This window comes from Podarcis raffonei, chromosome 15 (assembly GCF_027172205.1).
Source record: "Podarcis raffonei isolate rPodRaf1 chromosome 15, rPodRaf1.pri, whole genome shotgun sequence".
Classification (NCBI taxonomy): Eukaryota; Metazoa; Chordata; class Lepidosauria; order Squamata; family Lacertidae; genus Podarcis; species Podarcis raffonei.
The window spans coordinates 1,125,737-1,152,036 of record NC_070616.1 but is presented as its reverse complement, the minus strand read 5'-3'; the positions used below and the strand labels follow the sequence as shown (position 1 = coordinate 1,152,036).

The following is a 26,300-nucleotide window of genomic DNA, read 5'->3' as shown; positions in this document are numbered from 1 at the left end:
GAAGCGGGAGGGGAAAGGAGAGCGTTGGAGGGATTTCCGCATTCCAGAGATTCCAGAGCCGAGTTTCCCGCCAGGAGAGCCGATGGAAGTTGGAACAGCGCGCGCGCGCGCAGTTTCAAATCCCAGTGAAGGGAGAAAGAAGGAGGGAAAGAGCGCCAAGAAATGTTATCTCTGCCAGCAGCCAGGTCACTTTGCCAGAGTCTGCCCGCAAAGAAAGGAATGGCAAGGGATGGCGGGAGCTGTTGGGGGGAAGGAGGAGGGAGTCCAGGAGCCAGTAAAAGCCAATGCCTGGCTGCCACCGTCAGGGCACTGCAGCCAGGCCAAGGAGCAGTAAAAGTGCCCACCCCGGAACCTCCAAGACCAGCCCTAGTAATAGAGGTGTTGCTAGAGCTGGCAAACGGATACCCACTAAAGACAAAGGCGCTGTTGGACTCAGGCAGCTCCTGTAATTTTATGAGTAAGGAGTTTGCAGCTGAACACCAGATACAGACACTCCCTTTAAGCAACCCCCTGCAGGTGACCACGATCGATGGGAGGGAGCTGTTGGGAGGAGAAGTTAGCCTACAGACCGTCCCAATGGTTATGAGGGTGGCCAGGCACACCGAAAGGATAGCGTTCAATGTGGCCACCCTGGGAGGGGCTCCCGTCATTTTGGGAATGAGCTGGCTAGCGTTGCATGACCCGCTAGTGGGCTGGCATCAGAGAGTGGTCTCCTTTGGGTCAGCACATTGCCTGGAACACTGCAGAGAGGGAAAGGTGCCAGAAGGGGCAAAAGCCTTTCTAGCAGGGACGGAAGTGGCGGACAAAGGGAAGGTGCCCAAACAATACGCTGACCTGAGCAAGGTCTTCAGCGAAAGGGAAGCAGATAAACTACCACCGCATAGAGACTTTGACTGCCAAATTAACCTGGTCCCTGGGGCCCAGCTCCCCGTGGGCAAGCTGTATGCCATGTCAGACAGGGAAATGCAGGAGTTAAGGGAGTTTATTGATAAAAACCTGAAGAGGGGCTTCATCAGAGAGTCCAGAGCGGTGGGGGGGAGCCCAGTGTTTTTTGTGGACAAAAAAAACACGGATAAACCCAGGCTTGTAGTGGACTACCGGCGGCTAAATGCCGTGTCAGAACCAGTGACTTTCCCCATGCCCAGGATTGATGACATTTTGACCAGGGTGAGGAAGGGAAAGATATTCACGAAACTGGACCTGAGAGGGGCATACAACCTGATACGAATAAAGAAAGGGGATGAATGGAAAACCACCATGTTCACCCCTTTGGGGGCTTTTGAATATCTCGTTATGCCATTCGGATTGCAATCAGGCTCCGCCTGTTTTCAATCGCTCATGAACCATGTCCTGGGACCTTTGCTCTACAAGAATTGCGTGGCCTTCCTCGATGACGTGCTGATATATTCAGAGAATGAGGAGCAGCATGTAAAGGATGTCAGGGAAGTGCTGAGCCAGCTGCAAGCAAACCAGCTGTGGGTGAAATTGGAGAAGTGTCAGTTTCACACCAAGGAGGTGGAATTCCTGGGGTACCGCTTATCAGATAAGGGATTAGCCATGGATCCAGGCAAGGTCCAGGCGGTGCTGGAATGGAAGACACCGAAAACGAAAAAAGATGTGCAAAGGTTCTTAGGGTTTGGGAACTTTTACCGTAAATTCATCAAGAACTTTGCCCACTTAACGGCTCCCATCACGGACTGTCTAAGCAGCAAGAAGAAATTCGTTTGGACGGCGGAGGCGGAGCAAGCATTTGAGGAATTGAAAAGGGCATTTGCTTCGGAAGAACAGCTCCTGCATGTGGATTTACAAAAACCCATGAGAGTGGAAACTGATGCCTCAGACCGGGCGGTGGGGGCGGTGCTGCTTCAGCCAGGGAGCAATAAGTCGGAATGGAGACCGTGTGCCTTCTTTTCGCGTAAGCTGAACAAATCCGAGAGGAACTACACCGTATATGACCGAGAACTACTCGCCATTCACGAAGCGTTCCGGAGATGGAGACACTTACTAATTGGCGCACAGCATAAGGTGCAAGTGTGTACGGACCACAAGAATTTGGAGTATTGGAGAACGGCACGGGTGCTCAACCAACGACAAGTGAGATGGGCCCAGGAGTTCTCCAAATTCCATTTTGAAATCTGCTATGTGCCAGGTCCAGAAAACATCAGAGCGGACGCTCTCTCTCGCAAACCTGAATATTTGGAGGGGGAGGGAGCGCCTGAAGAGAGACATATTATCCCAGAGGACCACTGGGTGTGTGGGGCGGCCTGGGTGGGGCAAAGAGAACTGGTAGAGGGAACGGTAAATGATGAATACGCCCAGGATAAGCTCAGAGGTTTAAGGAGAGAGGGAGAAGACCCCGGAGGTTTTGAAGAAAGAAACGGGGCATTGTATTACAAAGGGGCACTATATATACCCGAAGGGGAATTGAGGGGGAGAGTACTCAAACAGCTGCACGACAATCCCACAGCGGGGCATTTTGGGCAACACAAGACCATGTGGTTGGTGACCAGGGAGTTTTGGTGGCCCAAGGTGAGGGAGGATGTACGGGAGTATGTGAGAAGGTGTGACCAATGCCAGAGAGCCAAAGGAGAAAGGCGGGCACCAGCGGGGTTATTAGAACCGTTACCCACACCAGAACGACCGTGGGAGGCGGTATCGATAGATTTTATGACTGATCTGCCTAAATCCCAGGGGAAAACCGCCATACTAGTCGTAGTAGACCTGTTAACTAAGATGGGTCACTTTGTAGCTTGCTCACATGCAGTCACGGCGGAAGAGACAGCGAAATTGTTTGTAGAACATATTTTTAGGCTGCATGGCGCCCCCTTGAGGGTGGTCTCCGACAGAGGGAAACAGTTCACGTCCAGATTCTGGAGGAAACTTATGAGCTTGTTGCACGTAGAGGTCAACTTTTCGACTGCCAGGCACCCTGAGACCAATGGGCAGGCGGAGAGGGCAAACGGTATCCTCCAACAATACCTGAGGTGTTATGTCAATGACAGAGAGAACGACTGGGTCGAAAAGTTGGCGCTAGCGGAATTTGCTTACAATAATGCAGAGAATGTGTCCACCGGGATGAGCCCCTTTTTGGCTAATTATGGGTGCCACCCCAGGGCGTTTCCAGGGGGAGGAGGGGAGAGATGGAGTGTCCCGGCCGCTGAACATTTTGTAGAAGAAATGGAAGCGATCCATCGTCAACTCCAACTCAACTTAGAAAGGGCCAAAGAAGAATATAAGAGGCAGGCAGACAAGAGCAGAAGGGAAGGTGAAACCATTAGGGTGGGGAGTCAGGTCTGGCTATCAACCCAAGGGTTGCCGTTCAAGGGAGGTTGCAAGAAATTGAGACCCAAAAGATTGGGACCATTTGAGGTCATCCAACAGGTCAACCCAGTGGCTTTCAGACTCCGGTTACCGAACCACATGAAACTGCACCCAGTATTCCACAGGTCATTACTGTCACCATATAGGGGGGAAGGTGAAGGGGTATCCACACGGGGGCCAGCCATAGAAGAAAGGGAAAGCAGCAACCATGTGGCGGAAATCATCGACTCCAGGTGGAAGGGTAATCAGGTGGAGTATTTGGTCGCGTGGGAAGGGGAACCGGAGTCGGAAAACACCTGGGTGACGGCAGAGGAGGTCCGTGACGAGATCTTGATCGAAACGTTCCACCAAAGGTTCCCCAGGAAACCTCAGCCAGTAGCGAGGTTCCGGAGGGAGTACTTTGGCACCACCGACGATGAGGAGGAACTGGAAGGATTCAGGGAATCGGGAGTTGGAAGGAGGAACAGACTCCGATGAGGAGGAGTACTTGGAAACCGGAAACAGCAAGAGGTGGAGGGAAGTGTTCGAAACTTCGGAAGATGAGGGAGGTTCCTTCAGGGGTTTTGCTCCCTCGCCTCCCGCAGAGGAGGGGAGGGAAGGGGGTGAAGGGGGCCCTGGAGGGGAGGTGGATGTCAGGGAACTGCCATCTGAGACGCAGGAGGTGAAAGGGCTCACGGAGGGTGAGAGAGACCATTCAGCTGAGGAGGGGACCAGCAGGGGGAGAAGTGGAGTTCCAAGGGAAAGTGAGTCGGAGGGAGGGCTCAGAGACACTTCGAGCGAAAATAGTGGGGAGGTTTCAGGACCTCCTGTAGGGACACCCACTCCTCGCCGGAAACTGTCACGCCGAGAGTCCAGAAGACGCGTTTCCGTTAAGGAGCTTTTATGCTGGAAGAAGTTCCGTAAACGCCCACTGTCCGATTCAACGAGCGACTGATGGAGCCATGCTTAAGGAGCTCCGTCACAGACAGAGGTTTGTGGACTTAGCCAAACTCTGAGGGACTAGGATTTTACGCACAAGCAGCTCACCATCCCATCACATTGGCCTACAGGAGAATCCCAGAATTAGCTAATTACGTGGGGCCCATTATGTAAATAATCTATATAAAGCAGACATTTCGGGGGAACTTCCATTCCTCACTACTCTGAGCTGAATAAAGAGCATGAAATCCACACTAGACTCCGAGTATATTTCAAGGGCCAAGCAAACTGCTATTGTGAATCATGTTTTTATTAGGGTAGGGGGCCCTGGGGATGCGTTTATGGAACCTAGAAGGCATGGTCCCCAAAGCTTTGGGGCCTACTGGTCTAAATTGCTTTTGATATTGCATTTTAAATTGTTGTGATTTTAGATTTTAAATTCTTATCATAGAATTGTAGAGTTGGAAGGGACACACACAGGGTCATCTAGTGCATCTCCCTGCAATGCACCATATTTTGAAGGGCTAGTGATAAATGGAATAATAACAGAAACAACAGAAAGCCACCTCCCAAGGAAAACTACAGCACTTTCTCCCCTGAATGGGAGCAGAGCTACAGTTGTCCCTAAACGGGTTAAACCCTGTACTCCTTGACAAGGGTGGAACCACAAGGAAGAAAGCCATTTTTTCTCCAAGGGCAGAGCGAGCTGAACCTGTTCCTTCTGCCTCAAAGATATGGGGGTCTGTAGATCCTCCTAGTCCAGGAAGCACACCCCTGCCCCCCTCCCCTTGCGAAAAACACACATGCCAAACAAACCCGGTGCTCTTTTGTTTCCAAACCACAAACCCAAAGCCAAATCTCAGGTTTGCAGCTACCTTGCCACCTTTGGTGGCTTTGAAACCTGAAACCTCCTTTTCACCTGTCTGAAGGTGACCTGCAAAGAAGAGGGAGGGGAGGGGGAGGTGATGTGCTGTAGGCCAGGCCCTGGGAACAATGGTGTTCCTCTCCGACATTCTTCCCACTGCCATAAGCCCAGGTGTTGCTAGGAAGCCGCACGTCCCCTCAAAGACCGCCTTGACCTGGAGGCTGGAGAGGGAGGGCTCTGTGCCTTTCCCCACAAACGGTTTTGCTCGAGCTTTAGCTCTCCCAGGAGAAGGAAGGCAGGTGCTGGAAGTTCCTTTTGATTGTGTCAGGGCATTGGTCCATGTAGCTCAGCGCTGCCAGCAGCTCATAAGGAGAGCCTGCTGGATCAGGCCAATGAGCGGCTGCCAAGACCATATAACACCGGTCTTGAAAGACCTACACTGGCTCCCAGTACGTTTCAGAGCACAATTCAAAGCGTTGGTGCTGACCTTGAAAGCCCTAAACGGCCTCAAAGGTCCAGTATACCTGAAGGAACATCCCCACCCCCATCGTTCTACCCAGACACTGAGGTCCAGCGCCAAGGGTTTTCTGGCGGTTCCCTCTCTGCGAGAAGCCAAGTTACAGGGAACCAGGCAGAGGGCCTTCTCAGTAGTGGCACCCACCCTGTGGAACGCCCTCCCACCAGATGTCAAAGAGAAAAATAACTACCAAACTTTTAGAAGACATCTGAAGGCAGCCCTGTTTAGGGAAGCTTTTAATGTTTAATAGGTTATTGTATTTTGGTGCTTTGTTGGAAGCCACCCAGAGTGGCTGGGGAAACCCAGACAGATGGGCAGGGTATAAATAAATCTATTATTATTATTATTATTATTATTATTATTATTATTATTATTATTATCATCCCATCTAGACCAGCATCCTCTTCTCATAGGGGCTAGCCTGAGAGCAACTCTCTCCTCCTGTGGCTCCAGCAACGGGGATTCAGAAACATTGCTGCTTCGAGCTATGGAGGCACAGCACAGCCATCATGGCTGGCAGCCATCGGCAGCTCTCTCTTCCATGAGTCTTTCCCAGTTTGGTCAAGCTGAGATTAAACCCAAGCGTGGAAAAAATGTTACTGTTTTCAAACCACGTCAGCTCAGTCAGTAGGGCATGAGACCCTTAATCTCAGGGTCAGGGATTTAAGCCCCACACTGGGTAAAAGATTCCTGTATTGCAGGGGGTTGGACTAGATGACTCTCATGGTCCCTTTCAACTCTACGATTATAAGGAAATAAAACAGACCATGGATAGGGAACCAGGGGCCTTCTAGGTGGGACTCCCAATTGCCAGCAGACCCAGTGTCCGGGGATTATGGGAGTCCAGCAGTTTCTTGAGGTTCCCAATAATAATAATAATAATAATTAAAAAATAATAATTTATTATTTATACCTCACCCATCTGGCTGCATTTCCCCAGCCACTCTGGGCTGTTCCCATCAAAAGATTAAAATACAATAATTCATTGAATGTTAAAAGCATCCCTAAACAGGGTTGCCTTCAGATGTCTTCTAAAAGTCAGATAGTTGTCTATTTCTTTGACATCTGATGGGAGGGCGTTCCACAGGGCGGGCGCCACCACCGAGAAGGCCCTCTGTCTGGTTCCCTGTAACCTCACTTCTCGCAGGGAGGGAACCACCAGAAGGCCCTCGGAGCTGGACCTCAGTGTCCAGGCAGAACAATGGGGGTGGAGACGCTCCTTCAGGTCTACTGGGCCGAGGCCGTTTAGGGCTTTAAAAGTCAGAAGCGACACTTTGATTTGTGCTCGGAAACGTACTGGGAGCCAATGTATGGTGTTGAACAGCTGCCCCAAACCTGGCACCCTCAAGACTGAATGATTTTTTTTGGGGGGGGGAGCTGGCAGAACCACAGCTGTACTGGCTGGGACTGATGGGAGCTGTAGTCCAAACATCTGAAGAGTGCTAGGATAGCTTAAGGGCAGCCTTCAGCCTGCAGGGCCTGTATTGCACCCCCCTTTCCCTAGAGGTACGAGCCTTTAGGTGGCAGGAGTGCGCCCTGCTGCCTTGGGGACCCACGATCCTCACCAGGCGCATACTCCATGGAGATCATGAGCGCCTTGTCCTCCAGGAAGTTCTCGTAGTATTCGATGACGTGGGGGTGGTGGAGCAGCTTCAGCACTTGGCACTCGTTCTGGGCGGCCAGCCGCTCGTCCTTGGTCATCTGCTCCACGGGGATCTGCTTCAGGATCACCAGCTTCTGGTCCATTTTCCGAAGGCAGAGGTGGACGATCCTGAGGGACAGGGGAGCACAAAAAGACCAAGAAGGAAGTCAGCCCCTAAACATCGGAAGCCATATTGGTACGCAGTCTGGACATGGAGTCACCCAGCCCAGGGCTGTCAGTTCTGACTGGCAGAGGCTCACCAGGGTGTCATGGACAGGAAAATAATAATAATAATAATAATAATAATAATAATAATAATAACAACAACAACAACAACAACAACAACAACACCAACAACACCACCACCACCACCACCACCACCACCACCGAATATAGATACAGTAAAAACATTAAGAACAAAACAAAAAACAAAAAACCCAACAAACAGTTGATTAAAATATAAGTTAGAGTACAGTTTAAAATATAGCTTAAAATCCAGCCTCGTTTTAGTGGTAGCCTATAGATCAAAGCCATAAGGGGAGAAAACATCAAATATTCACTGGGGCAAACTTTTCATGCTGGTCCTACATGGGCCAGCAAAATGAGCTGAGGGAAAATGTATATACAAAATCCCATATAAGGGGTTCCATCAAAAAAATAAAGAAATGAGGGGGGGGTGTCAGACTGTGCCTTGGCCAAAGGCCTGGTGGAACAGGCCCTGCGGAAAGATGTCAAATCCCGCAGGGCCCTAGTCTCTTGTGACAGTGCGTTCCACCAGGCCAGGGCCAGAGCTGAAAAGGCCCTGGCCCTGGTTGAGACCAATCTAATCTCCTTGGGGCTCGGGACTTCCAAAGTGTTGTTATTTATGGACCTTAAGGTCCTCTGTGGGGCATACCAGGAGAGGCGGTCCTGTAGGTACGAGGGTCCTAGGCCGCATAGGGCTTTAAAGGTCAAAACCAGCACCTTAAACCTGACCCTGTACTCCACAGGGAGTCAGTGCAACTGGTAAAGCACTGGATGAATGTGATCTCGCGGCAAGGACCCCGTAAGGAGTATCGCCGCGGCATTCTGCACCCGCTGGAGTTTCTTAAACATTAGGAAGAACTTTCTGACGGTATAAGCCATTCAGCAGTGGAATGGACTACCATGGACTCTCCTGCGCTGGAGAGTTTTCAAACAGGTTGGTTGGCCAGGGATTCTTTAGCTGTGATTCCTCCACAGCAGGGAACTAGATGGATCTTGTGGTTCCTTTCCAGCCCTACAATTCTATGATTCTATAGCAGTAAGATCCTTTTTGAACCTGGGGTCTTCAGGACAAAAAGCAGGCATCTCTACCATTGCAGGGGGGAAAGCCTCAAAGCTGTGCCATGGCTGAAATATCCTGGATGAGTCATCATCAGTTAGCTCAGTTGCCCATCTGTGAAATGGAAGCAGTAAACATGGCCTACTTTCCAACTCTGGAAAAGCGCACAAATGAAAATGTAATGCACATATGACTAGAACACCCCCTTAGGACATTTTGCGTCACGGCTGTTTTATCTGGGGAGTGTAACATGTGAATGTGACTCATGCAGGAGAGAAGCAATGGGACACTCTTTTTAAAAAAAAAAAAAGTCGGAATGCGGAATCTGTGGCCTTCCAGATGTCATGGCGCTGTGACCCCCATCAACCCCCAACATGGGAGGATGGGAGTTGTAGTCCAAGAACATCTGGAGGACTGCAGAGCCCCTGCTTTAAAACTGCTTCTGGTTTTATGGCATTTTGCTTTCATTGTTGTGTATAATTTTTATTTCTTTTTATCTCTTAGCTGTCTTTATACTGATTGCATATACTGTAGAGGGAAGGCATTAATGAAAGAAAAGGTAAATTTAAGGCCTAGGGTCACAAGATTCCACATGAGCTCAGCCATAGGCTGGCTCCAATTGCATTTTGTTCAGAGTAGACCTACTGAAATAATGAATGGACCTCAGCCCTGAGGCAGCCTGCTGTGATTTAAATGACATCCAGCTTAAAATAACCACATACAATGTAAAATGCAGCAGATAAGCCACGCAGTGTTAAATGGAGAGAATATAAAAGAACCTCCTGAAATTAAGTGCAATTAAGTCTGGGAACGTAAGAGCGCCTTTAACGGGCACCAAAACATCATTAAGGGTGGGGCTCAAACTATGCTCAGAGAGGAGACTGTTCTACTCAATACTTCCTATCCAGTCGTTTCCCTCCAAAGATAGGGAAGCTAAACTGTGTCAAGGTGACCCAAGGAACTTCATGGCTCCTTCAGTGCAGGATTTGAACCCAGATCACCCCGCATTCCTTGGCCACAATGCCACCCTGGCTCTCATCCTCTGTATGCTTCCTTGGGAGTAGTCGCCACTTTTATTTCGAGTGGGTTAAATTGTGCATAGAGAATGGCAGATTGAGAAAATGCCTGGCCAATGGGGGAACGTGATTTATTTCATCCTAAATTGGGTTTTTTTTTAATGCAGTCATATGTATTATACATATACATCCATATGAGCTCCTTTTATTTGCATATGCAATACACGCACATTAATATGCATATGCATATTTTTGTAGCTTCTTTCATTTGCATAGGTTCGTTATTCGAAAATAGCATTTTTTTAAAAAAGCTTTCTTAGGACAGGGCTGCGACCTTAGCAAGAGAGGGATGCGAGGGGGGAAAGGGGTGCTTCGTCGGGACGCCCCTTTCAAACTGGGGGTGAGGCGTCCCCCGAAACCCTGATTGGCTGGAGGGAGGGGTGCGCCCCTCCCATCACCATGGCAACAGCGTCGGCATGCACCCGCGAGGGCGAGAGAAAGAGAGAGAGAGAGAGAGTCTTTTCCGCCCGCCCGCGCGCCCCTCTTCTCACCCGAAGGCCCCCCTCCCGACCACCCGGATTCGCTCGTATTTCTCCATCGCGCTTCTTCTTTCCCAGCCAGGCCGCGGCCCCAGGGTCTCGCGTCGCCATGGAGACGCTTCCGGGATGAAGGTTACGGCGGCCACCGAGGGACAAGGCTGGCCGGGCAGCGCCGTGCCACGTTGCTTGGTGGGGAATAGGTGGGCGGCAAGGGCCGCCGGCAGCGAAAGAGTTAACGGGAAATTCGCTCCTGAAATGGCCCCCACCATCGGGAACTTGGAGAATAAACCCATCACAAACCGCACAAACAAACAAACAAGAACATTGATTTAATAATTATTACATTTAATTATTTATTTAATAAGTATTGCATTTAAGTATTGACTGAAGGATTATTGCATTTAATTATTAATTTAATGATTTTAAAAATTATTGTTGTTATTATTAACAAGACAAACCTGAATGCTGTTTTCTTTTTCTTTCTCTGCTTAAGGGATCCTTGCTAAACTTCAATAGTCATAGCATAAATAAACAATAAACTAGCTGCCAAACAGTAACAGCAACATGACAATAATCAATCAATAACATAACTATCAGAATCACAACAGCAATAGCAAACACTAGCAAAACGCTGAGAAGAACGTTACCTTCCTCCCATTCTCGTTCCCTGTTCCCTGCCGACCATTCTCACAACAAGCCTGTGAGGTAGGCTCACGTTGCTGAGAGGTGGTGACTGGCCCAAGGGTCCCCATCACAACCAAAGGCTTGCTTCTGTGAATTTGAAGACCCACCCAAGGGTCTCTCTGGAGCCCAAGGGTGCAAGCTTTAGCTGCTGCCCTCTTGCTCCTGGGCCTTGGAAGCCTCTTCACCTTCCTGTTGCCCTCCAGATGTTTGGGACTACAGGCAGCCCAAAACATCCGGGGAAAATAGCAGGCCAGCAAAGGCTGCATTCGGATTTTTCTCTAGGGTGCATAGGCAAGGGTGGGGCGCTCCAGATGCAGCTGGTCTCCAACTTCCACAGTCCCTGACCACTGTTCCTGCTGGCCAGAGGCTTGTGGGAACGGGAATCTAATCGCAACAGGAGATCCTGTCAGTTTCCCCACAGACTGATAGATAAAATTGCTTTCTGTGGGGCTTGGTCCGAAGACCCAGCTGTTGCAAAATGCCACAGCTAGACTATTGAGGGAGGCAGACCATCGCCAGCACAGAATGCTCAAATCTCACAGAATTTGGAATTTTGACAAGGGAAAATCCAGATGTATGGCAGCTCAGAAACTTTGCCAAAAAAAGCAACCAGATGTTCACTTTGGCAAGCCTATTAAAATATTATTTGGCATTCCTTTATTACATGTACAACAGAAACATCATTTTCAAGCCATGAAAGTCTGGAACCAGAGTTGTTAATCAGATGACACTAACATTCTTTACTTGGACTTTTTTATTTGAACCCACGTCCAGGTGGACTCATTCTACGTGCCCATTTTATACTTCTGTTTGCCATCTTTTAATTCTCATCTGTTATTATAACTGTTCTCTCTGTTTTATATACATTATGAAATGAAATATCTTTACTTAAAAAAAAGTCTGCATTGGCTGACCATATACTCCCTGGGCAAGTCCAATAAACAAATAAATAAATGGTTCTTCTGACTATTTTTTCTTTTTTGTGGTTCTGACACCATTATAATTATCATTTCAATAGCACCCTCCTGGAGCAAAGCACTTTACGAAAAAGAAACAAAAAATGAGAGGACAGGTCTCTGCCCCAAGGGGCTTCCAATCTACAGACTGACCCCAGGGAGTCAACAGTATACAGGAGAGAGAGCCAGGCTAGAATATGCTGTTTACTGTAGTTACATGTACTTTGCAGTTTTAGGACTAAGGCAAGTGTGGGGAACCTTTGCCCACCCCAATATGGTCCTAAAGCACAACTCTCATGAGCCCCAGAGCAAGCATAGCCAATAGCCAGGGATACCGGGAGTTAAAGTTCAGCAACATCTGAAGGGCCAAAGGTTCCCCACATCTGGACTAGGGGATTAACTATGGCTATTTCTGTTGCAAACCGGTTTAAATATGACAATTAGTATGGTATATAAAGCATTTTAAAGGCACCACTCAGGCCCTCTGCGATCCAGGAGGTTCATCGCTAATTATTTGCCTATTTTCCCACCTCTGCACCTAATGGATAGGGCCCCCCCAGGAGACAGGACTCCCTCCCCCAAACACAACACAGCTGAGGTCCTTTTCAGGCAAATTAAATGCCCCATCCCTTTGGGGCAAGGATGAGCTGTTGTTGAGGTATAAACAGCTGGCGAGGCGGTTCCTCTCTAGACAAAGGGAGCCAGTCAAGCCTGCTGTTGGACTCCTGGTGGGAAGGATGCAAAGAAAGAGCGGCCCTTGTAAAGTGGGTCTCTGCAGGGACCAGGTTCGAATATTGGGGACATAATGAACCATCCACACCACCCATCTAAACCCCTCTTATACCACTTTAACAGTCATGGAGAAGCCTGGGAACTGTAGTTTGTTAAGGGTGCTAAGAACCTAAGAAGAGATTGCTGGACCAGGCCGAAGGGGGGGCCACCTAGTCCAGCATCTTGTTCTCACAGTGGCCAACCAAATGCCCACATGAGAAACCTGCAAGCGGAATTCAAGCACAATGTTTTCTCCCCAGCAGAACAGAGCCATCATGGTGCCGGGAATTGTACGTGCGTGCGCTCAATGCCCTTTATCAGCTAGAGTTCCCAGTTTTCTCCGTGACTGCTAAAATGCTTTAAGTGTCCAGTGTGGATGTGATCTTCACTTGTGCACGCTAGTAGTGTGCAAGCTTCGGGGCTTAACAGACCTTTTCATCAGGCGCTAAAACAACAGAACAATTTAATCAAGCACATGTTTCAAAGCTCTCTCTTTTCTCTTTGGCGATCACTCGTAGCCGAGTAAGATTGTCTTCCATAAACACGGTTTTAACAATGAGTCTGTAAGTGGCTGTGGAGGCCAATTCTGGATCCACATGTCCTTCCACAGTGGGGACATTGGTTTCCGGACGGGAGTTGATCACAGTGTGGATTTGCCAAGTGTGCCTTCCTCTTAGCACATTTCTTCCTTGCGTCCTGAGTTTGAGCGTCTTCAAAGCCCATGACACTTTTGGTAAAGGCTGTTCTCCAATTGAAGGACTCGCAGGCAAGAGTTTTCTAATTGTTTCAAAGCACCTGGATTAAGAACATAATCACTCGATGTCGGGGGGGGGCAGAAACACCTCTCTTCCCAGATACAGTCATTCCTGGGCCAGTACAGTATGGCCATAGCTATTTATGCCCTTTGTGTCGACCCTTGAAGATGGTCCACAAGGTTTAGCTCTAGTGGCTAACAGCAATTGATAGCAGATTCAGGTAGGTAGCCATGTTGGTCTGACACATGCACACGAAAGCTTATACCCAGAACAAACTTAGTTGGTCTCTAAGGTGCTAAGGGACGCAGGTGGCGCTGTGGTCTAAACCTCATGGGGTGAGCTCCCGTTGTTCGGTCCCTGCTCCTGCCAACCTAGCAGTTTGAAAGCACGTCAAAGTGCAAGTAGATAAATAGGTACCGCTCCGGCGGGAAGGTAAACAGCGTTTCCGTGCGCTGCTCTGGTTTTGCCAGAAGCGGCTTAGTCATGCCTGGAAAAACTGTCTGCGGACAAACATCAGCTCCCTCGGCCAGTAAAGCGAGATGAGCGCCGCAACCCCAGAGTTGTTCGCGACTGGACTTAACTGTCAGGGGTCCTTTGCCTTTTTTAAGGTGCTATTGGACAATTTTTTATTGATAGCTTAATTGATCTCCCTGCAAGCAACCCACAGCTTATATATAAGGAGTTGGAAAGCCTTATCAAGTCTAGACCTATTTACCAAGTCAGGACAAACAGCAGATTTGTAAAGAACACTGAAGTGCTTACGAGGGGCATTTCCTACAAAGCAGTCAACGTTTGCAAGAAGGGGGGAAACAAAACTCTGAATGCAACTCACTAATCTTTGGCCTTGATTCAAGCTGCCATCTGCCCTGTTTGCAGAGGCAAATGTTTTGTTTCCAGGCACACCTCTGGAAAGGAGGTGCATGGATTTCCTTTTCCAGCAAAGCCCACAGAGGCTTTCAAGGTCTTGAGACAGATCCTCTGAGATAAGGTGGATGTGGTGGCTGATTCTCCCTGCAAGGTCATTCCCAGCCAGGTGTACTGCAAGGCTGGTGCTGTCTCTGAGAAAGAGCTTGGCTTCCCCTCTCCTCATCTTGATAAAGGGGTGGTTTTTTTTAAAGCAAAACATAGGAGGGAGGAAAGCACGCTGAGTAGTGCATGTTTTCAAAGGAAAGCTGGGGAAGATTCTGCATATATACACAAAAATAAATACCAGAATTTGTCAGAAAAGGAAACCAAGGGGTTAGCTAATAATAATAATAATTTATTACTTATACCCTGCCCATATAGCCGGGCCTCCCCAGCCACTCTGGGCGGCTTCCAACAGAAGATTAAAAATACATTAAAACATCAGTCATTAAAAACTTCCCTAAACCGGGCTGCCTTCAGATGTCTTCTAAACATCGGATAGTTGTTTATTTCCTTGACATCTGATGGGAGGGCGTTCCACAGGGTGGGCGCCACTACCGAGAAGGCCCTCAGAGCTGGACCTCAGTGGGCTGAACGATGGGGGTGGAGATGCTCCTTCAGGTTTCACATTTAAACATGCACTGCTAGGGTTTTGATAGCACAAAAATGGAAATCATCAGAGATCCCTACTGTTATGGATTGGCAAGTAAAATTTTTCGAATATGCAGAATTAGCGAAAATGACACATAAAATTAGACACCAAAAAGGTACAAAGTTTATTGAAGAATGGAGTAAATTTGTAACATATGTTGAATATAATTGTAGAAGTTTAAGAACTACAGTAGGATTAACATAAACCTTGTGATGCGTACATAATTGGGAAAGAAACTGTAAGAGAAGAGGTATACCAAGAAACCTACAACTGGGAGGGAAGGAAGTCGAGGCGTGATATAACGCAATGTAAATAAGATGATGATACCAAAGAATGAATGTAAAGATGATTTTTTGTTTAACTGAAAAAGCCAATAAAAAGTATTTTTTGTTTGTTTTTTGTTTAACTGAAAAAGCCAATAAAAAGTATTTAAAATAAATAAATAAATAAACATGCACACACACCATTGCTCCAAGGAACCCAAAGCAGCAGACACAATGTCTTCCCCTTCTTTGATTCTCACAACAAACCTGCAAGCTAGGCAAAAAGGCCCAAAGTAAACCAGAGGGAGCACAGATCGGAACTGGTCTCTGCCACCAAATCTGGCGAAGGACAATACGTTAGATCAGGAATGAAAAACCTCCATCCTGTGTGCTCAGATCCTGTTTGCGGACCAGAAGATGCTGGACCAGAGGGGCCCTTGGCCTGATGCTCTCCTTATGTTCTTATGTAGCCTGATCCCCCATGAGTTTCATCTAATCCTCTTTTAAACTGCTCAGGCTGGTGTTCACTGCCAATATCTCTTTGCAGCAGATTCACGAGTTTAAGGCTGCACCGTGTGAAGAGAGTGAGGGGCATTCGGCCGGGGGAAATCGAGTGAAATAACTATTCCAGGTGCCTGGCGGAAGCCTTATCCTTCTTCCCCAGCAAGGAAAGTCTCTGGATAAACAAAAAACGGCCCATCAAATATTGTGGTGTGTTGCTGCCACCCAGTGTCAAAGGGCCCACTCTTCACATCAGTGGCTCAGTGACAACTCAGGCTAATGCTCTGCGCATCTGGTGACGTGGACTGTCGCTCTGGCCGTAATAAAAGAAGCCATTTTCGACCTATAATATATATTTATATCTTGCTTTCCTCCCTGGCAAGGGACTCAAAGTGGCTTACAGCTAAAAAAGAGACAGCCAAACAAATGGGATGGTGAAGCAATCCTTAAAAAAAATTAAATAGTAACAGAATGTGTATGCATTATAATATGTTTACAACATACAGATAATTACAATAAAATAGCACAGTACCAGCCCTTTCCTTAAAAGCAGTCAGTTGCCAACAGCCTGTTGGAACAAGAAAGTCTTCAGCTGGAGGGAGAACAAGGGCCTGTACGCAGTATACAATTTAATTAATAGTCACCATAATACTGTTAGCATTCATAAGTACCACAAGGCTGGTTTCTATTTTAAAAAAAGAGATGTTATTGCAGGCTTGCACAAAAAATCAGTGGCAATTCCATATGGTGAAGCCACTAGAAATAAAGCCATAAAATGATAATAAAGTCCTTATTATGTGGCACCTTGAGAACGAAGATGATACTCTCCTTATCACTGGGGTGATGGTAAGTGCCAGATTTACGTATAAGCTAAACAAGCTATAGCTTTGGGGGCCCCAAAAGACTTAAAGGAAAAAATTCTGGATGTACATTTCCAAAATATAAGACAAAAACAAATAAAATAAACCTACATACAGCAACAGTGGCAAATGGCTTTAGATACCTATTAGATCCATAAATTACCATATAGCATATATTCAACACAAAAAACAGCAACAATTTGTTGTTGACAGCTGGACATATAAAGGGCCCCATACCCTTCAGTAGCTTAGGGCCTCATCAAACCTAAATCCGGCCCTGGTTATGATGAATTTTTTTAAAAATAGACAAGATATAATAATAATAATAATAATGATGATGATGATGATGATGTTATTACTCCTTGGCGGCTTGAAGACGAAGCTGCTAATATCACTGGGTGATTAATAATAATAATAATAATAATAATAATAATAATAATAATAATGTTACTACTCCTTGGCAGGTTGAGGACGAAGCTGCTAATATTACTGGGTGATTAATAATAATAATAATAATGATGATGATGTTGCTACTCCTTGGCAGCTTGAGAACGAAGCTGCTAATATTACTGGGTGATTGATAATAATAATAATAATAATAATAATAATAATAATAATAATAGTGCCTCCGTCGCGATAGCGCTGCAGCGCCGCTCAACAACAATGGGGCGACGGTGACAATCGCACAGCGGGCGGGGGGCGTGGCCTGGCGGCGGCGGCCCCTCCCCGGGGCGTGGTCCGGGCGGGCTCCTCCCCTGGGCGGGGCTCCTCCCGGCGGGCGGGCGCGCACGTGGGCCGGGGCGGCGCGCCGGGAGCGGGGCGGGAGGCAGGCGGGGAGGCGGGCGGGCGGGCGATGGGCCCGTGGCTGCGCTCGGCGGGGCTGGTGGCGGGCTCCACGCTGGCCTTCGCCGCCCTCCGCCAGGGGCTCCGGCTCAGCCCGCTGCCGGCGCACGTCCGCCTCGACGCCACGCGCACCTGGCGCTGGAGGAACCTGCTCGTCTCCTTCGTCCACTCCGTCGTGGCCGGGATCTGGGCCGTGGTCGGGTGAGTGCGGAGCAGGGCCGCCCTCTCCTCCTGGGGCCAGGCTGCCTCTGAGCATGCACAGAGAGACACCCCCCCCCGCCAGTCCACTGCCGGGGAAAAGGCGTCATGGGAAGCCGTAGTGGGGGTGGTCTCTGAGCATGCACAAAGTGCCTCCCCCGCCGCCGCCGCCGCCGCCGCTGCTGCCTTTGCACTTCCCGGAGCCTGCTTGCCAGTGGACATGCCCAGAGAACGCTCCTTACATAAACATCATCTCTCAGGAATGATGTCTTTTGCAAGGCTGGCGTCGTGGTGGCTGGGGGTGAGGGTGGTGGTGGTGGTTTCTGGGCATGTACAGAGTGCCCTCCCCTCTTGGATCGGCACCCGGGGCGAGGCTGCCTCTGAGCATGCACAGAGAGACCCCCCTTCCCATCCCTCCCCCCCCCCGCCAGTCCACTGCTGGGGAAAAGGCGTCTTGGAAAGCCGGGGTGGGTTTCTAGGTGGGGGTGGGGTGGTCTCTGAGCATGCACAAAGTGCCTCCCCCGCCACTGCCTTTGCACTTCCCAGAGCCTGGTGGCCTTTGCACATGCCCAGAGAACACTCCTTACATAAACATCATCTCTCAGGGAGGATGTATTTTGCAAGGCTGGCGTTGTGGTGGCTGGGAGTGGTGGTGGTGGTTTCTGGGCATGTACAGAGTGCCACCCCTCCTGCAGCCTAGACAGCATGTTGCAAAACAGAGGACATTTTCCCCCCTTGTCTCTTTTTGAAAGAAGAAGTTGCTCCCCAGGGTGGGGCTACCAGATGCGGCTTCTGTTCCCTGCCCTCCTCTCTCCCAGGGCAGCAGCCTGGCGCCAGCGCCGCTCAGGTTAAGACCCGGCTCCTGTTCTCAGGCTCTTGCCAAGGGCTGCCTGCCGGGGCCTTGAAACAAGGCTGCTTTTGTCCTTGGAGATGATGGATTTTCCCTTTCCTGGTTCTACCTGTTCCCTAGAAGGTGCTTCCTGGCAAATTTCCTCGAGGTCAGCCCTGTTCCAGGAAAACTGGAGAGACCAGAAATAAGTTAATGAAAGGAGAGGGTGCCCCTGAGTGTACACAGAGTGTGGGCTGCCCTACTCGCAAGGAAGCCCACACAGATTTGGGGAGGGAACCTGGTGAACCTCAGCAGGGTTTTGCAACGTCCAAGGAAGCCTGCGGCTGGCCAAGCAGTTGCCTGATGCCCTGCTCTCCCACACTGCCAAGGTGGGGCATCCTTCACCTGTTCTTTCCAATGTTTCTTAACTCACCTTCTCCAAAGGAGAAAACCGGTCCGTCTCCCCAAGAGGAGGCCGCAGGCGGGGCCCTGGATGTGTCAGTCCCTGCCTTGGCACAGCCTCTCTTAGCAGGCTGGGGTTGCCCAAGGGGGCTGGCGCAGGTGGTCGCCCCCTGCCCCTATGCACCTGTTGTGGGTCTCCAGTCCCTCCTCATTCCAGCAGGTGCTGGCAAGATGCCAGCCAGAATCTCTTGCTTGTGAAAAAGGACATCTGTGCGCTTGTGTGTGTGAACGCCAAGAACCTGGTTTCGGATCTTCGTGCATTAGGAAATCCCTAATGGTTGTCTCCGAGAGAGAGGCCATGAAGTTCCCCACACCACTGCATGTTGCAATAAATGGTTATCCTTCGTAATGCTATGTTGTTTTATTTAGCAATATTTATATACTGCTAAAAAATAATCTTAAGCATTTTGCATAAAACGGGACAAAACAGTTTAAAGAGACTTTAAAGAGTGGCAGACATTGTGCTAAAAGCAGACTTGCTTTAGTTAGTAGCAGCTAAGAACAACAACAAACCAATTTATTTATTTTTTGGAGTTTTCTCTGTTTCTGTCTGTCTCTCTTTTTAAACACTTGGGATTTTGGAGAAGGAAAGAACGCCCCCATTTTGAATTTAGGGAAATTCTAAATGGTATCTGTGCTGGATTTGAGACATCTAATGTGAATCTTGATTATTTTAGTTTGCATTTGTGTCTGTGTGCAAGAGATCCCGTTTTGGGTCTGGGAAGGAGCCCAGCTTTCCCTGGCCAGTAATTCTGGTGGTCTGTGCCTGTCATATACTCCCTTCCCCTTAGTTTGGCTTAGTTCCATGATCCACCAGTTTTGCTCAGGGATCTCTTCCTTGTAATATGACATGGATTTTGTGGGTTGATCAAGGAACAGGACTGGCCCTTAAAGAGCGTGTGACCCTGGCAAGGCTTGGGCCAGGAGGAACTTGTTTCTCCTGAATTTACCCTTTTTAAAAGTCCTCATTGTAGATGGCCTGTCCTAACTTGTGAATCTCTTGTTTTCTATCCCATGAACCAGGGTGTGGAAAATGCCTGGGGCTTTTGCCGACCTCATCAACTCAACCTCTCGATCCGGGCATCTGCTGCTGTGTGTTTCCGCAGGTGAGAAGCAGGTGATGCTAGCGGTGCTGGGCTCAGGCGGGCAGCAACCCAGTGGCTTGTCTCTGATGGAGTAAGGCAGCCTAACGGGCAAAAGGCGGCGCAGAGTAGTTTTGCCAAAAAAGGAAGTAGTAGTAGTATTAATAATAATAATAATAATAATAATAATAATAATTTATTATTTATACCCCGCCCATCTGGCTGAGTTTCCCCAGCCACTCTGGGCAGCTCCCAATCAAGTATTAAAAACAATACAGCATTAAATATTAAAAACTTCCCTAAATAGAGCTGCCTTCAGATGTCTTCTAAATGTTAGGTAGTTGTTTTTCTCTTTGACATCTGCTGGGAGGGCGTTTCACAGGGCGGGTGCCACTACCGAGAAGGCCCTCTGCCTGGTTCCCTGTAACCTCACTTCTCCCAGGGAGGGAACTGCCAGAAGGCCCTCGGAGCTGGACCTCTGTGTCCGGGCTGAACGATGGGGGTGGAGACACTCCTTCAGGTCTACTGGGCCGAGGCCATTTAGGGCTTTAAAGGTCAGCAACAATGCTTTGAAATGTGCTTGGAAACATACTGGATTTCAGTGGGGACAAATGTAATAATTGGGAATAATCACATTCACAGATATAGGATGGAGGACACCTGGCTTGACAGCAGTCCATGTGAAAAGGACTTAGGGGTAATAATAATAATAATAATAATAATAATAATAATAATAATATAGATGCTATTCCGGCATTGCAAGGAGATGGACTGGATAACCCTTGAAGGCCCTTTTCAACTCTCTGATTCTCCAAGATGCAGCTCAGAGAGATGGAAGGTTTAGCAGCCTTTTCCCACAGAAGATGAGCAACTGCTGTATGTGTGGTTTTTGGATCGGGTAGATAGGATAATGGCTCACATTTCCCGTATTTTGATGCATCTACACTTAATGCCTTTGTTCCTAAGTTAAGAGCAGTTGTAAGCTGAAATAATGAGCAGGGCTTTCAGAAGCTTTTAAACTGCAATGTTAAAACATTAGTCGGATTGATTGCCGGGGGGGGCAAGAATCGGGGATGGCTTTTGCCAACCGCCTGACCTCCAGATGTTTCTGATACGGCTCCCAGCTAGCGGTCAGGGATGATGGGAGTCTGTAGAGGAGAGGGCTATCGAGGGCTGTTGTTCTTGTTGTTGTTTAGTCGTTTAGTCACGTCCGCCTCTTCGTGACCCCCTGGACCAGAGCACACCAGGCCCTCCTGTCTTCCACTGCCTCCCACAGTTTGGTCAAACTCATGCTGGTCACTTCGAGAACACTGTCCCACCATCTCGTCCTCCGTTGTCCCCTTCTCCTTGTGCCCTCCATCTTTCCCAACATCAGGGTCTTTTCCAGGGAGTCTTCTCTTCTCATGAGGTGGCCAAAGTCTTGGAGCCTCAGCTTCAGGATCTGTCCTTCCAGTGAGCACTCAGGGCTGATTTCCTTCAGAATGGAGAGGTTTGATCTTCTTGCAGTCCATGGGACTCTCAAGAGTCTCCTCCAGCACCAGAATTCAAAAGCATCAGTTCTTTGGCGCTTTTGAATTATGGTGCTGGAGGAGACTCTTGAGAGTCCCATGGACTGGGCTACTAGCCGCCATGGCTCTGCTCTGCCACGGCGGTCAGAGGAAGGGATGCTTCTGAATACCAGTTGCTGGAAATGTCAGGAGGGCAGAGCTGTTGTTGCGATCAAGATTGTGGGTTTCCCACTGGGGCACTTGGTTGGCCGCTGTGAGAATACGAGGCTGGTCTAGATGGACCTCTGGCCTGATCCAGCAACCAGGGTCTTCCTATGGTCTTATGGAACCTCCAGGTCCCAAGGCAGTCTATCTGGTCTTTGGGGCATTTGGCTATGGTGGGAACAGCCTGATGGACTAGATGGGCCCCCTTGGGCCCGATCTAGCAGGCTCTTGTTAGGTCACGGAGGAGAAGGCTCCCAGGACGTTTGCGAGCACCGTTCAAAGTGTTGGTGCTGACCTTTGAAGCCCTAAATGAGACATCTAATGTGAACCTAAATGGCCTCAGCCCCACTTAGCTGAAGGAGCGTCTCCACCCCAGAAACTGAGGTCCAGCTCTGATGGCCTTCCAGCGGTTCCCTCACTGCGAAAAGTGAAGTTACAGGCAACCAGGCAGAGTTTCTGACGCTGCTTTGGGTCGACCTCACGTGCCCCCGTGATTTCTCTGTGCAGATATTTTTCTGCTGTCCCTTGGCGTGCAAACCCTCCCGATATCGCGTGCTGCAGCAAGGTAGTTCTGCAGGTCAGCTGTATGGAAATAAAATCCACCAGACACTCAGCGCTGCTGCCAACTTCCTTTTTTGCTCAACAGCGTAACGGAAACACGGCTGGTGTTGCTAATTTTTCCCCAGCTGAGAGTTGGGAGCTGTGCTCTGTATTGTGGAGTTTGAGGCTCCCCTGATTCTGCTGGGTGCCCATCAATATTTGGAGCCTTCTGTGTGAACGCGAGGTTTTCCTGGGATTGTGAGCAGGCCGGGCCGCTCCCTCATGTGACTTCCTTGAATACAGGATAGCTCAGTGGCAGAGCCTCTGCCTTGTGTGCAGGCGATCCCAGGTTCAATCCCTGGTGTCTCCAGGTAGGCAAAAGACTCCTGTCTGAAACCTTGGAGTGCTGCTGCCGGTCAGTGTGGACAGTACTGAGCTAGGTGGATGATGAATGGTCTTGAGTTAGAAAAAAGCGACTTCTTTTGTTCTGATTTAAAACCAACTCTGAGGACTGGAGTCTTGATGTATTTTAAGGCTCAAAGGCAGAGGCTCTGCTTGGCATGCAAAAGGTTCAGTAGCACCCCCACGTTGGGCTGGGAGAGACCCTAGAGAGCTGCTGCCAGTCAGTGCAGGCAGTACTGAGCTAGATGGGCCAGTGGTACCTCCCCGTGTTCCTCAGTTTAATACCCCAAGGTCACAGTGTTGTCATTTTCGTCCTTTTATTCACAACGTTTTCACAAAATAATAATCTCAAAGCGGGTTAGATCATTTTTGGTGCAGGAGTTTAAAAAGAGCTGAAATTTAAGGGGGTTGTGGTGCTAACCTTTCAGGGTAAAAGGATAAAAGTTTTGGGCCTTTTAATAGTTTTAGGTGATGGTAAGATGGGAACTGGAGTCCTGGCACCAGATTTAGAGCAGTTCCTCCACACAGGGCGCCAGGCTGAGGGGCCAAAATGGAGAAGATTCGTTTTGGGGCACCACATTTTGGCCTCGCTCAGGGCGCCATATTATCAAAAATGACCAAGTCTGTTCCTGTGCATCCTGGAAGGCCACACCGCAGGTTCCCCCACCCTTGGGGGTGCTGAGGGTTGGGCTGGATGACCCACGAGGTCCCTTCCAACTCTATAACTCTTCTTCTTCCTCCCCAGGTTATTTCATCCATGACACTCTGGACATCATCGTCTGCCGCCAGTCTCGGGCCTCGTGGGAGTACCTGGTCCACCATGCCATGGCAAGTACCGGCCCTCATGGGCCAGGAGAGGCAACTCAGAGGCCGGTGGCCGCCCTCGGCTGGCTCTGAGTCACAGAGATGCGAAGCAGGAAATTTCCCTGGTTTTTCTTTTTTATTTTCCCCTGCTGGAAAAAAGTCCCGTTTCACGAGTTCGTTAGTAAACATGAATGTGTGCCGTTTGCAAATTGTGATATAAACGAGCTTGGTATTGTCAGTGTTTTTAAGCTTGCTTTACTAAATATGAGAAAAATAACTTTTAAAAAGGTAGAATGAGGTCACGCAAGGACAGGGTTTCTGCACATGCTCACCACCCTCTGTCAAAGCAGGCAAGAGGTTTTGGCAGACTCCAGAGTTTGCGGGGCCTTATCTGCTGTGGCTGCATCCTGTGTTCCAGATCTTCCCTTGACCAAGGGGGTGAGCGGGATGCCCTCTGGGTTCCCTTCCAACGCTACAGTTCTGGGAATCCCTTGATTTGCTAATCTCTGCTACTCTGATAGACCAAAATGATCAAGGGAGTGGAACAGCTCTCTTCAGAGGGAAAGTTTGGGACTCTTTAGTTTAGAGAAAAGGTGAAGAAGAGACAACGCAATAGACATTTATAAAATCATGTCTGGCAACAAGAAAGTGGATAGTGAAAAGTTTTTTTCTCTTAACACTGGAACTCTTAGACATCTGTGAGAACAGGATGCTGGGCTAGGCCCAGGGGCCCCTTGAGTCTGATTCAGCAGGCTCTTCTGATGTTCTTTGACACTGCAGAATTCAGCTTTCAGAGAAACTCGCTTTTGTTTTTAAGTGGCGAGTTCCTAGTCCTCATGATTCCGGGACAGCAAGAGTGCTGGGCAAATGATTCCGCTTTGGCCTGATCTAGCAGGGCTGCCTATTATTATGTTTTGTTTTGATACTTTATGATAACAAAAGGACAGATTTAAAAAATCACACTTCTTAATTGACTTCCCGCAGACTCCCCCTCCTGGTTCCATTTTTTCTACTCATTTATACACGTCCACTGAGTCTTATACTCTTAACTATCCAATTTTAAAACCTTATGCATATTATTACAAGTGACCTTTAAGAGGTCAACTAATGTAGAAGCCAATACGCAAAGTTTACTAATTATGCCTGAACATTTCTCCCTTTTTTAAAAAAAGAAGAGAGAAAAAGGAAATAAAAGAAGAACAATATCCTTATTCTTTCTATTCTTTCCTGCATAGTTCATTACAGTGGTACCTCGGGTTCGAAGGGACGCGGGTGACACTGTGGGTTAAACCACAGAGCCTAGGACTTGCCGATCAGAAGGTCGGCGGTTCAAATCCCCGTGACGGGATGAGCTCCTGTTGCTCAGTCCCTGCTCCTGCCAACCTAGCAGTTCAAAAGCTCGTCAAGTGCAAGTAGATAAATAGGTACCACTCCAGCGGGAAGGTAAACGGCATTTCCTTGCGCTGCTCTGGTTTGCCAGAAGCGGCTTAGTCATGCTGGCCACATGACCCAGAAGCTGTATGCTGGCTCCCTCGGCCACTAAAGCGAGATGAGTGCCACAACCCCAGAGTCGGTCACGACTGGACCTCATGGTCAGGGGTCCCTTTACCATTTCATTTTACCTCAGGTTACAGATGCTTCAGGTTAGACTCCACTAACCTAGAAATAGTACCTCGGGTTAAGAACTTTGCTTCAGGATGAGAACAGAAATTGCACAGTGGCAGCGGTAGGCCCCATTAGCTAAAGTGGTGCTTCAGGTTAAGAACAGTTTCAGGTTAAGTATGGACCTCCGGAACAAATTAAGTTCTTCACCCAAAGTACCACTGTAGTTTGTTTTGCCCGTCAACTTCATCTTCGCCTATTATTATGTTTAAAGACACGATTCCTCCCTCTCCTCCTCTTTCCTCCTTAGGCCATCATGGGACTGTTTTCTGGGATCCTCCTGAACCGCTTTGTGGCCGCTGGCCTGGTGACCCTCTTTGTGGAGGTGAGCAACATCTTCCTGACCCTCCGCATGATGATGCGCCTGGGCCACCTGCCCTTCCCCACCCTCTACCTGGTCAACAAGTACGTCAACGTGGTGGTCTACTTCCTCTTCCGCCTGGCCCCCCAGGCCTACCTGACCTGGTACTTCATCCGCTTCGTGGAGATGCGCGGCCAGGGCGCTTTCCTCATGGTCAACCTGGTCCTCCTCGACGGCATGATCCTCATCTACTTCTCGCGCCTCATGCGCTCCGACTTCTGCCCGGGCGCCCGGGGCCCCGACAGCGAGAAGAAGTTCCTGACGGACTGAGCCGCCTCTTGTGGTCTCTCCCGGACTCCTCGGCGGGTGGAGAGGACGGTTTGGGCAGTGCCAAAGGGAGAGCCGTTGTCGTCGCGCTCCTCCGCTGCCCGTGTGCCTTATCCGCCGAGGACCGCGCTGTTCTCACTGTGATGTTCTTTCCAAGCCTTTTCCTGTCCTTGTTCTGGGCCCGGTGGGGTTAGGGGGCTCCCCACCCCACCCCACCGGGCCTTGCCTTACTAGACGAGGGTGACGCCTTCTGAATTCAGAGGGGAGGCAGTGCCGCGCCAAGCGGCCCGAGCCAATCTGAGCTCAGCAGGAAGCAAGAGAAGATGGGAAGATTTGGCGGTTGGGGTTGAGTCTTGTCAGTGTTTTTAAGCTTGCTTTACTAAATATGAGAAAAATAACTTTTAAAAAGGTAGAATGAGGTCACGCAAGGACAGGGTTTCTGCACATGCTCACCACCCTCTGTCAAAGCAGGCAAGAGGTTTTGGCAGACTCCAGAGTTTGCGGGGCCTTATCTGCTGTGGCTGCATCCTGTGTTCCAGATCTTCCCTTGAAGGGACGTACTTCCCTTCCCAAGTACGTCAACGTGGTGGTCTACTTCCTCTTCCGCCTGGCCCCCCAGGCCTACCTGACCTGGTACTTCATCCGCTTCGTGGAGATGCGCGGCCAGGG

At 49.1% G+C, this 26,300-nt stretch overlaps 2 protein-coding genes across 4 annotated transcripts in view; one reads left to right on the top strand and one right to left on the bottom strand.

The window, feature by feature from the left end:
* Nucleotides 1-10,641, bottom strand: part of NEK8 (NIMA related kinase 8) — a 53,605-nt gene extending 42,964 nt beyond the window's left edge. Inside the window, exons 1-2 of one of the 3 annotated variants that reach the window (XM_053367214.1) lie at nt 10,580-10,641; nt 7,187-7,392 (exon numbers count right to left, since the gene is read on the bottom strand). In XM_053367214.1, coding sequence (XP_053223189.1) covers nt 7,187-7,367 — 181 coding nt within the window. In that variant the 5' untranslated portion in view covers nt 7,368-7,392; nt 10,580-10,641. Of the gene's footprint in view, nt 1-7,186; nt 7,393-10,133; nt 10,413-10,579 lie in introns of those variants that run through there. The other 2 variants (XM_053367211.1, XM_053367212.1) reach the window with 2 other exon arrangements.
* A 6,663-nt stretch (nt 10,642-17,304) lies between these two features.
* Nucleotides 17,305-25,970, top strand: TLCD1 (TLC domain containing 1). Its single transcript, XM_053367171.1, has 4 exons — nt 17,305-17,513; nt 19,825-19,907; nt 23,283-23,365; nt 25,254-25,970. The coding sequence occupies exons 1-4, from the start codon at nt 17,323-17,325 to the stop codon at nt 25,632-25,634; spliced, it is 738 nt and encodes a 245-aa protein (XP_053223146.1). The 5' UTR covers nt 17,305-17,322; the 3' UTR covers nt 25,635-25,970.
* Nucleotides 25,971-26,300: the final 330 nt, after the last annotated feature.

What these genes read in the sequence shown, in the direction of transcription:
- TLCD1 (XM_053367171.1), top strand. Translation starts at nt 17,323, where the DNA reads ATGGGCCCGTGGCTGCGCTCGGCGGGGCTGGTGGCGGGCTCCACGCTG. An exon ending in GCTGCTGTGTGTTTCCGCAG is followed by an intron (nt 19,908 to 23,282) that starts GTGAGAAGCAGG and finishes CTTCCTCCCCAG; the next exon opens with GTTATTTCATCCATGACACT. An exon ending in ACCTGGTCCACCATGCCATG is followed by an intron (nt 23,366 to 25,253) that starts GCAAGTACCGGC and finishes TTTCCTCCTTAG; the next exon opens with GCCATCATGGGACTGTTTTC.